General features: G+C 50.3%; 1 protein-coding gene across 1 annotated transcript in view; it reads right to left on the bottom strand.

Moving 5' to 3' along the window:
* The window catches only part of SYNE3 (spectrin repeat containing, nuclear envelope family member 3), a 57,092-nt gene that overhangs the window by 17,467 nt on the left and 22,545 nt on the right, over nucleotides 1-17,080 (bottom strand). The window contains exons 4-9 of the mRNA XM_006839544.1: nucleotides 16,020-16,181; nucleotides 14,030-14,374; nucleotides 11,034-11,170; nucleotides 7,808-7,982; nucleotides 1,787-1,969; nucleotides 45-188 (exon numbers count right to left, since the gene is read on the bottom strand). Coding sequence (XP_006839607.1) covers nucleotides 45-188; nucleotides 1,787-1,969; nucleotides 7,808-7,982; nucleotides 11,034-11,170; nucleotides 14,030-14,374; nucleotides 16,020-16,181 — 1,146 coding nt within the window. The remainder of the gene's footprint in view (nucleotides 1-44; nucleotides 189-1,786; nucleotides 1,970-7,807; nucleotides 7,983-11,033; nucleotides 11,171-14,029; nucleotides 14,375-16,019; nucleotides 16,182-17,080) is intronic.

The following is a 17,080-nucleotide window of genomic DNA, read 5'->3' as shown; positions in this document are numbered from 1 at the left end:
TGGGTACCTGAGCAAGGGTGACGTGGTCCCCTGAGAGCCCTTACCTGCAGCCTGGAGAGCTGGGCTTGTTTATCAGGTAGATCCCGCTGCAGCACGTGCTCAGCTTGGAGCCTGGCTTGGAGGGTCAAGAGCTTCTTCTGCAGGAACTCGAAAGCCGCTGCGAAATCCCTGTGCTGTGAGACCAGGCTCTGGGGAGACACGAGGGGCGGGAACGGGGCCCCCGCTGTAAGACCTCACGCTCCCAACCGCGGGGACTCTTTCCCAGACTTCTGGTCAGCTCAGCACCACCCCCTCTAGGAAGCCTTCCTTGCTCCCACCTTAGTGTCAGAACACAACACTTTGGCCACACCTTCCTATGACAGGAGTCACCAAACTCTATCCCCCAGCCACCCACCATGTCCTGCTAGAAATGTTTTGGGAATTGAAATTGTATTGAGACTCGGCCAATCATCTTTCAAGCTACATCGCAGAGTTGAGGGATAGTCACAAAAGACCCTCCGGTCCACAAACTGAAATACTTGCTAGCTGCCCTTTACAGAAATTTTCTCAGCCCTTGCTCTAGAATAGTACTTTTGAGGTGGCCGGGTAATTGTCTATTTATTCGTTTCCACCAATAGACTACCAATGCAAAGACCCGGATTTCCTTTCTTTGTCCTCCAGAACCTAGAACCCTGCCTGGCCCTGCTGGAGTAGGGTCCCAGGAGTCACACAGCGATGGCGGAGTTGTGGCGCGGCCACCTATTAGCTGTGTGTTAGGGTGGATTACAGATCCGTGAATTCATAATCCCTGGGGCCCGTGAGTATGAGCTTGTTTGGTCACAGGGCCTTTGAAAAGACGCAGAGGGAGGACGGCCACGTGCCAGTGGAGGCAGAGACTGGAGTCAGAGGTTTATAAACCAGGAACACCAAGGGTCTCAGGCTGTTGCCAGGAGCTAGGAGACAGGAATGGGCCAGATTCCTCCTCAGAACCCTCAGAGGGAACCAACAGGGCCACTACCTTGATTTGAACTTGAAGGTTCCAGAACTGTGAGATGGTACATTTCTGTTGTTTTAAGTCAAGGAGTTAATAATAGACTATGTGACCTCAGGCCACTTACTTGACAATTCTTACCTCCATTTCCTCATCTGTAAAATGGGGAAAATAACAGTATCTCCCTCATAGGGCTGTTACTCAGATGAGATGAGAAGCCTGGCCTATAGCCACCACCATCATCGTCACCAACACCATCACCATCATCATCACCACCACCATCACCATCATCAATAGATGCCCAAGAAACATTTATTACATTAAAGCATAAACTATGCATGTTATGTTTTGATACGGTATACACTTTCAGAAATGTGTCACTATTGTGGTGGGTTAAAATTTACAAAGTGTTTTTTACCTGCATTTTGAATTGATCCTCACCCTTCGACTGCAGTGTATACAGGGGATTTGAGGTGGATAGAAGACCAGCTAAGGGGGCTGGCATCAAAGTCCCGCATATTTAGGAGATGGAGGTTGGGTGGGACAGAGGGCCTGGAGTGCTACAGGGTGAGCGCTGAGGGCCGGGCTGGGTGTCATAGGGTGAGTTAGCGCTGAGGGCTGGGCTGGGTGTCACAGGGTGAGTGAGCACTAAGGACCGGGCTGGATGTCACAGGGTGAGTTAGCGCTGAGGGCCGGGCTGGGTGTCACAGGGTGAGTGAGCACTGAGGGCCGGGCTGGGTGTCACAGGGTGAGTGAGCACTGAGGGCCGGGCTGGGTGTCATAGGGTGAGCACTGAGGACCAGGCTGGATGCTTACCTGGAGCTTGCTCTTCCGCTGTAGGAGGCTGTTATGTAGCAGGTCTCGGGTCCTCATGGAGTTTGCCGCCTGCTCCAGGAAGCCTGTGGCTCGTTCCTGGCCCAGGATGCTGCTCAGCAGATCTGTCTTCAGCTGCAGCACGGCCAGCTGCCCCTTCAGGCGGGAGCTCTCTGCCAGGGCTGCCTGTGGGAGACAGGCCTTGGTCAGCCCCTTGACCCTGCCTGCAGGGCAGGACAGCTCAGCCAGGGCTAGGAGCACAAATGTGTCGGCTATAGCTGCTGAGGAAGCTGGTCCTTGACTGGTTCCCAAGGACAAAGAAGAAACACAGAGCAGTTCTGGATGAGTAGGGACTTGGCTTGCAGGGACGTTTGGGGGAACTATGAGTGTAAGGATCACCTATGAGTCCTCTCATAGCCCATCTGTCCACATTCTCCTCAACCAGATGCTGAGATTCCGACCTCAGAATACTGACTAGACCACGGACTGCCAGAAGAATAAACAAATCTGTGCTAGAGGTCCAACCTGAATGTTCCTTAGAAGCAAAGTCGTTGAGACTTGATCTCACATACGTTGGACGTGTGATTGAGAGGGACCAGTCAGTGAAAGAAAGGATGACCCCTCCCCCAATGAGATGACCACTGACACCGTTGGCCCCACCATTGGTTTCAGGCGGAAGGGTTTTTGGGGTTGTTGTTGACTGAGCATGCTCTGTTCCCTTGGACCAGGAACCAACATGGTAGCACCGAGCAACAAACCAATGTCCCAGAAGGAGCCCCTGGTGCCGCGGGTAAAGGAAAAGGAAGCAGTTTGAACCAGCTCCTTTACGGGAGAAAGATGAGGCAGTCTGCTCATAAGATTGTTATTGTTGAGTGCTGTCAAGTCGTTTCCGATCCATAGCGCCCCTGTATAGGGTTTCTGAGGAGCAGCTGGTGAGCTTGAACCACCAACCTTGCAGTTCAAATGGCTTTGCAGGGCCTTGGAAACCCCATGGGGCAGCTCTAGTCTGTCTTAGAGGGTTGTTAAACGTCAGAACTAACTCTAGGGTAAAATGCCTCAGAAAGAACCCTGGTGGTACAAACAGTTAAGCACCTGGCTGCTAACCCAAAGGTTGGTGGTTTGAACTCATCCAGTGGGTCCATGGAAATACCTGGTGATCTGTTCCCCCAAAACCACAGCTTAGAAAGCCTTATGGGGCGGGCAGTTCTACTCTATTTGAAGACAGCGTGAGTCAGAATGGACTTCATAGCACTCAGTGACAACAGCTGTCTCAGGGACTGTCTCCTTCCACCCCTCTGCTGCTGCCTGTGATACACACCCCCAGCCTGTGCCCATGGGCACCCCACTGTCCCACCTTCACCCCCTTTCACCAAACCCAGATACAGTGGGCTGGGGAGTTGTAGTCCTGAGCCAATCTATCTCATTGGGGGGATGGGGAGGGTCTTCCTCTTTTTCACTGAACTACTTTACTGAGTGTGGTGTCCTTCTCCAGGGACTGGTCCCTCCTGACAACATGTCCAGGTAAGGTATGTGAGATAAAGCCATGCCCACACTGCAATCAGACCCAATCCCACACATATTGAGCCTCCACGTGCAGGTTTCCCATCACCGACAGCCCTGGGACCACCCAGGCAATGTTGTGGGAATTTTGAGGGGAGCACAGTCAGAAGCACTGAGTCCAGACTGGCGGATGGGAGGGGAGGAATACAGGAGGGCTTCCTGGAGGAGGTGACACCCGAGCGGACCTCTGACATAGGAGCTTCCCAGAGGAAGAGGAGGCCTGTGGGGTCAATGGGTACCCCCAAAGCACTCTGCACAGGCCCTGCCCACCTCCTCCAGGGAGCCCACAATGACCACATACCCAGCCCACAGTCACCTCTTCTCACGCCCAACCCCAGGAAGCTTTTGGCCTTCTAGCTATCTGGGGAAAGGCGTGGTAGCTGCTTCCATGGAGATGAAGCCCTAGAGGGCAGTTCTACCCTGTCCCGTGGGGTGGTTTTGAATTGGAATTGACTCGACAGCACACAACAGCAACACCAGGAGATTTGGACCGGTTCACTAGCCCCTCCAAGCCTCAGTTTCCTCATCTGTAAAATAGAGCTAGTCATATCCCAGCTCTCGGGATTGTCATGAGGTCTGGGTGCACCGATGTCTATAAAGCACATAGCACAGAGCATGACCCCGCACGGGAAGCACCAGGGAAAGGCGACCCTCCCACTATCTTTACTTAATCAGCCATGCACTACTTTGGGGGCTCAGCCAAGTCCTGGAGGACAGATGCATGCCACCCACCAGTCACTCCAAGGCCACATGCAGAAAAGGCAGGGTTTGCTGCTGGGGCCCTAACTGGTGGACTCCTTCCTGCTGGAGCAGACGGGAGATGCTGATGCAAAACCCACGAGCAATGGTGTTCAAATATGAACGAGCCAAAGTTCAGTCATTGCACACTGAGCCTCCTGCTCTGAAGTCCACATTCCAGAAAGAACCTCTCTTTCCCTGCCTTGTGGAAGTCCAGGTTTGCTTTCTACGGTGGCAGTGGGCGTGGGGGTGGGGGGAGGAAGAGGGGCAGATTGAGAAGCCCATTGTGGCACGGAAGGGAAGCACTTGCCTTGGCATCAAACAGGCTGTGTGTGGTGCAGAGAGATGGACCCTGTCTCTGAATGGCTGTGAGCCATTGGGCAAGTCATTTCCTTTCCTCTGGGACTTGGTTTAATTTAAACAACAGCCAAGTAACAATATGAACATCATTTTTGTCCTGATGTTGAACAAGAACCCTAACTATTCCCTGGTTCTGATCCCTCTAGAGGCCCTGGAGTGGCATCAATGGTTTATGTCAGCTACTGACCTGGTGTGGTGCTTTGGGTTAATGCACTGGACTGCAAGGTCGACGGTTCAAACTCACTTGCTGCTCCTTGGAAACCCAATACAGGGTCCCTATGAATTGGAACCGACTCCATCACATTTAACAAAAACAACCTTAAGTTGGTGGTTCCATGGGAGAAAGGCTTACTATTGGTTTCTGGTAAAATTACCCTACAGCTAAGACAAGTCTGTGGAGCAGTTTGTCAGCAACACAAGGGGTCGCCATGAATTCGGGTCAGCTCCATGGCAATGGGTTTGCCTTTTGGCTTTGTCTCCCTCATATGCAAAATAGGGACTGGGGGGGCCTAAACAGTAAAAATGGAGAAAATTGTTGATTTTTGTTCATTGTGACAACAACGTATTAGACACAGTCTAATATATCTCTGGTAGTGTAGTGGTTACAAATCAGGCTGCTAACCTCAGGGTCAGCAGTTCAAAACTACCAGCTGTTCCATGGGAGAAAGATGAAGCTTTCTGCTCCCGTAAAGATTTACAGCCTCGGAAACCCTGTACAGGGTCGCTATGGGTCAGAACCGACTCCACGGCACATAACAACAACAACAATATATGTCTAATTAATAATGGATGCATTAAATAAATTATGGCATGTCCAAAGACCTGAATATCATGCAGACACTAAACATGAGGATTGTTTTTTGTTTTTTCTTTCATGTTTTTATTTGCGGGAAAGTTCCCAATGGTTCATATGAGGTCTATTTTTGAATGATATTAAATGATGCTAAGAAAAACCTCATACATGTAGAGTGAGGATATCAGAACATACAACTAAATCAGAGGGTCCCATCCCAAAGATACAAAAGGAGTCCTGTAGGGTAAGCACTGGACTGCTAACCGCAAGGTCGATGATTCAAACCCACCAGCCACTCTCAGAAACCCTAGACAGGGTCACTAAGAATCAGAACCAAGTAGATGGCATTTAGACGACAACAACAAAACAAAAAACTTGTAATTCGTTCATTAAACATCTGTCTGTTGGTTACCCTGGTTCGTGAAAATGGCCAGAGGTGTTTTCATTAGCTGTAAAGGGTGGGTTTGGGATTGTCTGACCTAAAATTGAGGTTTGTAGCATAGGTGCAACTCACTTTGAGGAGTCCAGGGGAGTACCTCCTGCAGATAAACCCCTAATCCTTCCACTGAAGCTGAGCACCAGGTGCCACAGAAACCCAGGAAGGAAGGGCCAAGCTGTGCAGATTAAAGCCCAGGGGTAGGGAAACAAACTTCCCTTCCAAGGTGAGCTCCAACTGGAAAAGCCCAAAGGGAGACACTCCAAAATGCAGGGACTAAGCAGGGTGCTCTGCGTGCTGAGGACTGACCTATGTTAATAATTCTCCCAGGACTACCAAGTGGGGCAGAAAATGTCAGGGAAAAAGTGAACTGAATGTTAACAGTGGACCCATGGAGGGTGGATTTGTGGGTATGTTTTTATTTCCTCTTCACAAATATTGGCTTTCTCCAACTAGGTGTGATTCTCACAAGAATGAAAATAGGGATGGAACTGAGGCCTATGTGATATGCTCTTGGAGTTTCTCATCACTCTAGGAATCTTGGGACCTCCAAATGTGCAAGTGTTGCATTTGAATGAACTTCAAAGCTCAAGGATTCCATTAGACAAGGTTTACGGGCAAATCAGAGCAACCGTGTGAGTGATTGATGGCAAACACTTGGCTGCTTGCCCAACAACCAGTCCTCTCTCTACCTCACCACAGAACCCAGATGGAGTTTCAGTGGCAAAGCGTCTGCCCAGAGCTACGAATCTAATGCATAAAGCCAGTCACAGCAACACAACTTCCTCAGCCAGTGATTGGTCCAGAGATGTTCATATGACCTGGTCTGGCCAATGGGATGTAAGGAGAAGTCTACTGCTGAGGGCTTCTGGGAAGGATGTGCCTCCCTGTTGAAAGACAGGGACGGTGATGGAGAGTGCCCTCTGACCTTCACCACTCATGTATGTTTGGGATGGTGGCGCCATCTTGGGGCCTTGAAGGGAGACATGGCTTCCATACTGAGGACAGCAAAACAGAGTCTGAAAGTCTGGGATCTTTAGTTGAGTATCTCTGCTTTAAGCCTCTGTTGGTCAGGGTTTTGTTACTTGCAGACACCAAACTAAAAAAATCTAAATTGGTTGCCTTCCAATGGATTCTGTTTTATATAAGTCAAAGTAGGTCGGATCTCCACAGGGTTTACAAAGGCTGACTTTTCTGAAGTAGATCCCCAGAACAGCTGTCAACCTTTGGGTTAGCACTGGTGGTTTTGTACCCCCGAGTCAGTTCTGACTCATAGAGACCTTGTATAGGGTTTCTGAAGCTATAAATCTTTACGGGAGCAAAAAGTCTCATCTTTCTCCAATGGAGCAACTGGTAGATTCAAACCACTGACCTTGCAGTTAGCAGTTCAGCTCACAATCCACTATGCTACCAGGGTTCCTTCAGACTCTGATATCTGCTCTTGAGAGCTGTTGTTGTTGTTACATACCATTGAGTTGGTTCCAACTCATAGCCACCTTGAATAGAGTTTCTAAGAACCAACTTGTGGGTTTGAACCACCTGTCTTGTGGTTAGTGTTCCTGTGATTATCCTACAGTACCATACCAGGATTCCCTTGGGTTAGAAGCCAAGTGAATTAACCATTTATACCAGGGATTCCTAATAAAGTAATACTGTTGTTGTTATGTATTGTTGAGTTGGTTCTGACTCATAATAGCCCTGTATAGGGTTTCCAAGGAGTGGCTGGTGGGTTTGAATCACTGACTTTGTGGTTGCCAGTCCAGAGCCTATCCCACAGTGCCACACCAGAATTCATGTCGTGATGAGAACACAGAAACATGAGAAAATGTCATAAAAACAGTGCGGCCACAGGAATTCTAGTTGTGACCTGAGATGGGGTCCTGAGGGGAAGGAGGAGTTCAGGGCAGGTAGGTGAAGGGCACTGCAGAACTCTTAGGTCACCCAGCTCATCTGTGGCTCCTTCTATCCAAGAACCGAGTGGCCTTTGTGGCCAATAACAATTACTGTGAACTCAGACCCGGTCCACCTAGCCTTATGCAGACACCTGCAAGGTGGGGGACAGGCCTTTCCCAGTGGGAGAGACGAGAATGCCTGTCCCAGCAGCTGCCCCAGCCAGTGCTGCTGGCTGCTCGCTCACCTCGATCTGGGGCAGGAAGGTGTGGATGGAAGGCAGGTCCGGCAGGCTGGCTGTGATATCCAGGAGCTTCTGGGCCAGAGCCCTCCACAGCTCCAGGTCCTGCAGGGGTCGCTGGAAGCGCTGCCAGAGCCCCACGGCCGCTGCGTTGCGCAGCCTGGTGCTCTGCGCCTTCATGCTGCAGCAAGAGGAGAGGGAGGAGAGACAGAGGGGTCAGGCCAGGAGTGAGCTTAGCCCAGAATCCCAGGGACCAGAGGGTGCAGAGACTGCCTATGACAAGAAACAAAAGACGCACACTGAAGGCACAACGTATGGTTAATTGTTGTTAGGTGCCAACTCATAATGGTCCTATGCACAACAGAGCAAAACACTGGCTAGTCCTGCTTCGTCCCCACAATTGTTATACTGAATCCATTGTTGCACCATCTCTGACAATGTTTTGCTGCTCTTTGTAAGGTTTTACCCTTCCAGCACTGTATCTGACCATGTTCCGCTCTTATTCCTCAAGTTTTCAGTGGCTAACTATTCAGAAGCACTCAGCCTTTGTCTAGAAACTTCCCTGAAACCTGTCCATCCTGGGTGATCTTGAAGGCATTTACAATACTAGACGCATAGTTTTCGGCATCACAGCAACATGCAAGCTACCACAGTGCCACAAACTCACAGACCAGTGGCTGTTGATGTTAAGTGCCATCGAGTTGGTTCCAACCCAGAGCGAACCTGGAGCAGCCGGTGAGCTTGAACCACAGACCTTGCAGTTCAAACCAACTTTGCAGTCCAGCGCATTAACCCACAGCACCACACCAGGACTCCATGGTGTTGTATGGTTAATAGTAACATGGAAAGGTGTAGGCCACTGATCTTGAGTCTTCCCAATGACAAACACTGGGGCTCTCATATAAATTAGATGAGTGGTCTGGGGTCCCGGAGTAAAAGGCTGGGAATATGAAGTCAGACTGATCAGAAGTGTTACCTCAAATAGCCTATAATAGCTCCATGACTGTGAGCCTCAGTTCTCTCACCTGTGACATAGGGGACACAGAGCCACCATAGAGCCACCATCAGTACCACAGGATGTACCACTGAGAAAAGTTCTTTTAATTCAGAAGAGTAAATTGAAATCTAATACCCAATGCTACTTTTTTCTTGAGGGCATTTGCCAACCCGGAAGAGAAAACAGCTGCAAAATTAAACTGTGCTTCTGGCAGGGTGAGGGGACAAGAGTCAAAGGTCAGATCCTGATGACCATGGCCCACTTTGGGTAGAACCTCAGTGGTCTATGATGGGAAGTAAGTCAGTCTTCAGACAGATCTGCATGACCAGGGAACCGCAAGTGTTGAAAACAGGCTCAGTGGACTGGGACTTAGGAACAAGCCAACCATCATCCCAGGTCCAAATAATGCCTGCAAACACCTTCCCAAACAGAATGCCCAGCCCATAATCCTGGATACTCAGACACAAGAGCTAATAAGACACCATGCCTGAGAACCCAGGCTGCAGCCGATAAACACAAAGACCAGAGCTATTAAAGTAATGAGATCCAGACTATAAACAACCATGTTCACGGAAATAAAATTCAAGCTTGAGCATTTCTGCAGAAAAGAAACATCATTTAAAGTAGCAATGTGTTTTTGTTTGTTTGTTTTTTTTAAAAAAAGTCCCAATAGAAAATTTGGAACTGATGTTGCCTGCCAAGTATTCAGTGTTGGGAACGATTCCATATCTCTGCAGAGGGCTGGTGTTTGAACTTGTGAATCATATATCCCAGGTGCCCACAGGAAGCTCTGCCGGATATCTGACTGAATTCAATTCAACATGTACTGGAAAGTTCCACCATGCCAGGCTAGGAGAGCGCAGAAATGACTCAGAAACAACTTTTGTCCTCACGATACTCTCAGGCCATGGGGGGGTACTGAACATGATGGTTTATGAAAGTTCAACAGGAGTACTGAGGAGGCAATGAGGGGCAGGGGCAAGCAAGGAGGGCTTCTCGTAAGAGGTGACCTTGGCCAGGTGTTCAAGAGGAAGGAGGTATTGTGGGCAGAGGGCACACCAGATGCATAAGCAGACAGTGTGCCTCAAGATCCCCAGGCAGTGTGGTGGGGTATCACGGAGTGGAAAGGGGTGCTGAAGGCAAGTGGCAAGCATACAACTAAGGAGCTCTGGTAACGTAGTGGTTACGAATCGGGCTGTGAACCTCAGGGTCAGCAGTTCAAAACTACCAGCCGTTCCATGGGAGAAAGATGAGGCTTTCTGCTCCTGTAAAAATTTACAGCATCGGAAAGCCTGTACAGGGTCGCTATGAGTCAGAACCGACTCCACAGCACATAGCCACCACCACCAAGGAGGCCAGACTTCATCCATAAAAAAAGACCCCTGAGGACTCTAGTCAGTAGATGACATCATCAGCCCTTGGGACCAAGAGAAGGTTCTGGCAGTCATTTGTGGGGTGGAGTGGGGAGGCCGGCTAGTTAGGAGGGAAGGGCGTTGGCATGGGCCCTTGCAGGGTTGGGGAGAGGCCCAGTGAACGAGACTCCTAGGAGAACCAGTGCCAGAGGGCCCAGCAGGCCGAGCCCGAGTGTCCGGGCCTTGTTTAAACCTTAGGACCAACAGCAGCCTCCAGTATAGCAGCTGGGACAAGCCCAGACACACTGGAGGAATCCTGTCAACCAGTCACCTGCTTGGTGATTATGAAACAGATGTCAGGGACCGACCTGCGTTGTGCTGGCTCTGGACAAAGCAAAGAACTAAAAGAAACCCATTACTGTCAAGTCAAGGCGCTCTGGTAGCGTAGCGGCTACAAACTGGGCTTGCTAACCTCAAGGTCAGCAGTTTGAAACTACCAGCTGTTTCCTACAGATTTACAGCCTCGGAAACCCTATGCAGTGTTGCTATGAGTCGGAACCAACTCCACAGGCACATAAGCACCACTGCCACGATCACTGTCAAGTTGATTCGGACACACGCTGGGGTCAAGCGTTTTGGTTCACAGTCAAGCACTTTAACCATGGTGCCACCTGAACTGCTGACCAGAAAGCCCAACTAGCATTCCTCAGTGGTCTCAACTCCTGCCCTAGTCACAAAGGCCTCCCACCCGCTCATGGGATCTAGGAATGACTGGATTAGCAGACTTACAGGAGGAAGCAAGCATTCCTTCAGAGATGGGGAGATGGGGCTGGTGTTCCCGCCCACCTCCTGCTCCCCATCTCCATCCCCTCACCCCCAGTACCTCTGATACTCCTGCAGGGCAGCGACCACACTGCTGGAGAGAGGCTGTAGGTCCTCAGAGAAGACGAGAAGGTCCTTCAGCTGAACCTGCAGCCAGTCCACCCGGGGCTCCTCCGCAGTCAGCGCCGCCCGCGTCGCCTGAGGAACATGGTGCATTGAGAGTAAGGGTCCCAGTCAGGAGGAAGGCAACCTGTGAAACCCAGGCCAAGGACTGGGGACCCCACTGAGGGCTCCACCCCAGTTCTGGCTCTCCCTGCCTGACACTAGGTGATTGGGAACTAGGCAGCTACACTTTTATTTTTATTATTACTTTATTTTTATTATTTATAGTTGTTCATCTCACTTACTTTGGACATGTTCTGTTTGGACAGTCCTTAGAGACGGACATCATGCTTGGTAAAACAGAGGCTCATTAGGGGGAAGAAGAGAAAGACCCTCCCTGCGATGGGCTGACACAGTGGCTTCAGCTATTGGCTCAAACCACACAACTGTGAGGATGGGCCAGGATGGGGCGCTGTTTCGTTCTGTTGCACATGAGGCTGATAGGAGTCAGAACTGACTCGATGGCACTTGGTGACAACAGGTTCCAACATATTGAGACCCCTGCATAGGGCATCCGAGAGCAGCTGGTGGGTTTGAACTGTTGGCTTTGGGGTTAGCACTCCAGTACTTATACCACACTAAGGTAAGGCTGCTCACGTATATCCAAAGCATCTGGATACTGCAAACCGTTCACACTCTCTCAGTTGCTACAGTTGCTAACTGAAACGTTGGAGTTTAGAATCCACCCCGAGGTACCTTGGAGAAAGGCGTAGCGATGTACATCAGCAAAATCAGCCATTGAGAACACTATGGAAGCCGGTTCTGCTCTGACACACATGAGGTCCTCATGAGTCAGAACTGACTCTGTGGAAATTGGTTTTAGAAAGTGTCTATATTGTTGCTGTTGTTAAGTGCCGTCGAGTTGTTTCCCACTCAAAGTGACCCTGTATAGGGTTTCTGAGGAACAGCTGGTGAGTTTGAACTGCCAACCCTTCGGTTCAAACTGACTTTGCAGTCCAGCACATTAATCCACAGCACCACACCAGGACTCACTATCTATCTATCTATCGATCAATCGATCGGTCAATCAATCAGCACTGGACTGTGAAACACACGGTCAGTCCTTCAAGTCCACCAGGTGATCTTTGGAAACCCTACAGGGTCACTATGAGTCGGAACCAATTCGGTGGCACTTAACAACACATATGTTGTTGTTAGGTGCTGTTAAGTCAGTTTCCACTCATGGCAACCCTGTGTAGGCTTTCCGAGGCTTTAAATCTTCATGGGAACAGTGCTTGTAAACATAAACCTGATGTTGGATCCCAGGTGGTCTGATTCTCAAGCTGCCTCTTAAACATGGAATGAATGATGCACCAGAGAGATACCGTCATTATCTTCAGGCCTAGAATAAATTTCTTCTACATTCGCTGTGGTGTGGCACTGTAATATTAGCCCTGGACCATGAACCACAAGGCCGGCGGTTCAAACCCACCAGCCACTACTCCTCAGAAACCCTATACAGGGTCACTATGAGTTGGAACCAATTCGACAGCACTTGACAACAACGCCTGCCATCCTGTTGATACTGACTCTTGGTGACCCTATATGTGTCAGAGTACAACTGTGGCCCATAGGGTTTTCAGTGGCTAATCACTGGGATTTTCTTCCAAGGCACCTCTGGGCAGACTTGAACTGCCAACTTGATGGTAGCGGCTGAATATGTTTACTATTTGCACCACCCTGGGACTCCTCATTCCTGCTGACTGCCCCTAATTGCTTCCCTCCCCTCCCCAGCCCCCCAGGACTTCCAGGATGTGAGTTTGTGTTCAGACATTTCTGACTTTGCTGTCCTGGGAAGTGTGGAGATTGACCTCCACCTTACTCAGCCCACACGAGGAGGAGGCACGGTGGAGTTGTGGAAATGCTCAGCCTTTGGTATAAAACAGCCTGGCTTGGAGGCCCACCTCTACCCATTCCTAGTACAATGGGCTGCTCCCAGCAGCCTCACGGGCAGGCAGTAGGGACGACATGCGTGGTACTCAGTACAGAGTAGAGCCCAGCTGGTCGGCCTGCAGGGCAAGTGAAGGATTCAGCTGAGGGTGAGGGGCAGCAGGACCATGGGCATTGTTGGGAGGTAGGCCTGTCCAGAACCCAGCAAGGCCGTGTCAGCCTAATGCTGTGTCAAGGACTCATGGATCAGAGGGTGGCCAGGGAGCTCCTTTGAGGAGACGGCCCCACAACCGGGTGTCCTAGAGAAGCATTATCTGCTCTAGGCAGCTGCCCTGTTTGTAAGGGGCCCTTCCGGCTCTCACAAGACATATGTGTTCCAATCAAATCATCTGTAGTTTGTTGATCTGGGATGCTCAGGAGGGCGGCTTCCATAGGTGGCTGTATTTCTGGCCCGACCCGTTCAGCCAGGAAACTCTCTGATGTCACCATTATGTGTTGCATCTCCTGAGCCCATGAGTCACCCAGCCTTATCAGCAGGGTGTCCTTGGGGGGGACTGCTGGGCACCCGCCTGTGGTCACAACTGATGCTGTGCCCAAGGTCCCTGTGGGTGATGTTCTAAAACCGGGAGCCGTGGTGGTGGAAGCAGTAGCCGTGAACTTGCCCGGGGTCAAGTTCACAGCCTCATAACCTGGGGAAAGTCAGCTAGCCTGGCAGTACCTCAGCTTCCTCATCCATAAAGTGGGCTGATGACAGTCACCAGTGCTCAGGGGTTAAGGCAATCAGACCAGCAGGGATGGATGAGTGAGAGGTCCCATCACCTGTCTTGAGGCAGACGCCCTTCACAAACTGTCTGGAAATGACCACACTTGCCCAAAATATGCCTGTTTCTTAAGACAGGGAAACATTGCAGATTTCTTTACCTCAGAGACCTGGGGGGCAGCAATGACTGTGTGTCATTGTGAACTCTCAACATACAGAGGATGCCACCGAGAACACCTGCTCACCGAGTAGAGTCTCCAACGGGCCATCAGCTCATCCTCACTTCCCGCCTCCACTTCAGGCTGCAGACCCTCGGCCAGCCTCTGGAGCCCCTTCCGGAACTCTCCGAGATTGGCCTCCAGTTGCCTGATCTGCCATTCGTGGGCATGCTTGGATTCCAGAGCGTTCCGCAGCCTCTCCTCTTCCTCCCCACAGAGGCCTCGCAGCTTCTCCAGAACTTTCCGCAGCTCCTCCAGCTCTGCAGTGATCTTCTCCGCACCCAAAGGAGAGGTATTCTGGATGACCCCCAAGGACTGTTCCTCCAGCTTCTTCAAGGACCCCTCACCCCTGGGAAACTCTTTGGCAATGTCCTGAAGGAGTCAGAGCGTCGAATGAAAAAGACAGGGGAAAAAATATGAAATGTTTGCTATAGGACAAGTACTCGACCTCAAGGTCAGTTTGAACTGCAAGGTTGGTGGTTCAAGCTCACCAGCCGCTCTTTGAAACTATACAGGGTTACTATGAGTCAGAACCAACTCCATGGCACTTAATAATTTCCTACAGTCCCCAGGAAAGTTATGTTACCTTCCTACATGACAACATGGGGGCTTCCCAAGGGGTAGACTCTACAATAAACTGTACAGATTGAGAACCAGAGAGCCATTCCATTCCACAGTCATTTATATGCAAATGATGTGTGCATATCTTTTTAAGGAAGACAGAGGCTGCCTCAGGCTTGTCCCCTCAGTGGGGACAGTATGGAAGGAAATAGAATAGAATCTGGTGCTCCATTTCGGGCAGTGATGTCTATTTTCTTTCTAAATAAATGTTCATCCCGATTTGTTTTTAAAGCTTTAATAAATAGTCCAGGTGCTACACAGCTGTGGCAAACACTGCAAAGTTATCCTTAAATTACCTGAGATATCGACTTAATGTGCTGGATCAAGAGGTCAGTTTGAACCTCAAGGTTAGCAGTTCAAGCTCACCAGACACTCCTTGGAAACCCTATACTGGGTTGCTATGAGTCGAAATTGACTCGATGGCATTTAACAACACTGGAGATCAGCTGCCCACTCACTTTACAGGAGTGGGGGTGGGTGTCAGCGGTTCATTCAAGGCCACACGGCAAGTCAGAGAGGCTGGGGAGACCCAACTTCTCCCCCACAATGGGGACTGAAGCCCCTTTGTCTACACCCGGGCTCCCCAACTTCAAGGCCATTGACCAGGGGCGGGATCATTCTCTGGTGTGATGGGCTGCGCTGGACCCTGTAGGATAAGGTGCATCCCCTCCACACTTGTCACAACCAATGCCTCTGGACATTGTCCCCTGGGAGCAAAATCGCCCTGTTGGACCCCACGGACGGTCACACCATTGTGCTGTGGTCTTGAGTTTTCAAACGTGCTGCCGGGGTCAAAAGTCAAAACCAAACCCACCTCCATCTATTCTGATGTGACCCTGTATTGTTTGTTGTTAAGTGCCAACAAGTCAGTTTCAACTCATAGTGAGCCTGTGAGCAACTGGTGGGTTTGAACTACTAACCTTGTGGTTAGCAGTCTAGTGCTTATCCTACAGAGCCACACCAGGTTAGAGTAAAGCTGTCCCATAGGGGCTTCCAAGGAGTGTGGTGTGGCTCTACAGGCTATGCAAAGTCAGAAGTTCAAGCCTACCAGCAGCTCCTTGTAAGCTCTATACAGGGTCACTATGAATCAGAAAAAAATTAACACCACCACAAGGCTTCCAAAGCTGTGGTTTTTATAGAAGCTGACTGCCACAGTTTTCTCCCGCAGAGTGGCTGGTGGGTTCGAAACTCTGACCTATCGGTTAGTACTGAGGTCTTAAGATTTCCATAAAGCAGCCTTGGCTGGAATAGTGTTTGCTAGGCCCCATGCTTCTCCACCTGGGAGGCCTGTATGTCGTGGATGTTTGTATCTCCCACGTCAGCCTAGGAAACATGTCCCCTAACAGAGCACCTGGAGCAGACCCTGGGGCCCCGTGGTGGAGGCCCAGCCCGGTACCTGCAGGGTGGAGAGGCGTTGCTGGTTGGGCATCTTGCAGGTCCGCCCCAGGCAGCCATCCACCTTCTCCACCAGAGCCCGTAACCACAGCTGGAAGTCGTCCACGCCCGCCTGGTACTTCGCGTGCTTCTGGGCCACCTCCTGCAGTAGGTCCACCCGGTCCTGTGGGAAGGACAGAGGTCACCAACCATGAGTGTCCCGAGCCTGGACTCAGGAAATCTGCAGCCTGCCTGTGTGCAAGGCTGCTGTGTCAGAGGAGGATTTCCAACGGCTGATTTTCCTCAGTGCCAAGCCCTTCTTCCTTGTGTCTTTGGGTGGGCACGAACATCCGACCGTTGGGTTAACAGTCGAATTCTCGAACTGTTTATGACTTCTGGGAACTTGACAATAATGGTGAGTCGCTGTTTACTGCCCCTACCCTCTCTGTGTCAGAAGAAGTTCAACCAGAATGCTCTTTTGAAACAAGCATGGTGAGACTTTGTCTCTCATTTGTTGTTGTTGTTGTTAGGTGTCATCGAGTCAGCACCGACCCATAGCGACCTTAAGCACAGCAGAACGAAACACTGCCGGATCCTGGGCCACCCTCACTACTGTTGCCACACTTGAGTCCATCAATGCTGCCACTTTGCCAATCCATCTCGGTGGGCATCTTCCTCTTTTTCTCTGACCCTCCACCTTACCAAACATGATATCCTTCTCCAGCAACTGTCTCTCATACTTCAGACATATTTATTATCAGGTGGGACCAGTCCCTGGAGAAGGATATCATACTTGGTAAAGTGGGGGGGGTCATCGAAGAAGAGGAAGCTATAAAAATGTAAAAAAAAAAATTCTATAACTTAACAATATAAAAAAGATAAACCATCCAATTAAAAATGGGCAAAGGACCTGAATGGACATATCACCAAAGATGGGCAACAAACACACAATTGTCTGCTGTTGTTGTTGTCTTCTGTCCAGTCAATTCCAACTCATAACTGGCCCATATGACAGAGCTGAATTTTCCCACGGGGTTCCCTAAGCATCACCCTTAAGGCAGCAGATCACTGGCTCTTTCTCCC

This window comes from Chrysochloris asiatica, unplaced genomic scaffold, assembly GCF_000296735.1.
Source record: "Chrysochloris asiatica unplaced genomic scaffold, ChrAsi1.0 scaffold00025, whole genome shotgun sequence".
Classification (NCBI taxonomy): domain Eukaryota; kingdom Metazoa; phylum Chordata; class Mammalia; order Afrosoricida; family Chrysochloridae; genus Chrysochloris; species Chrysochloris asiatica.
This window is presented reverse-complemented; position numbering and strand designations above follow the sequence as displayed.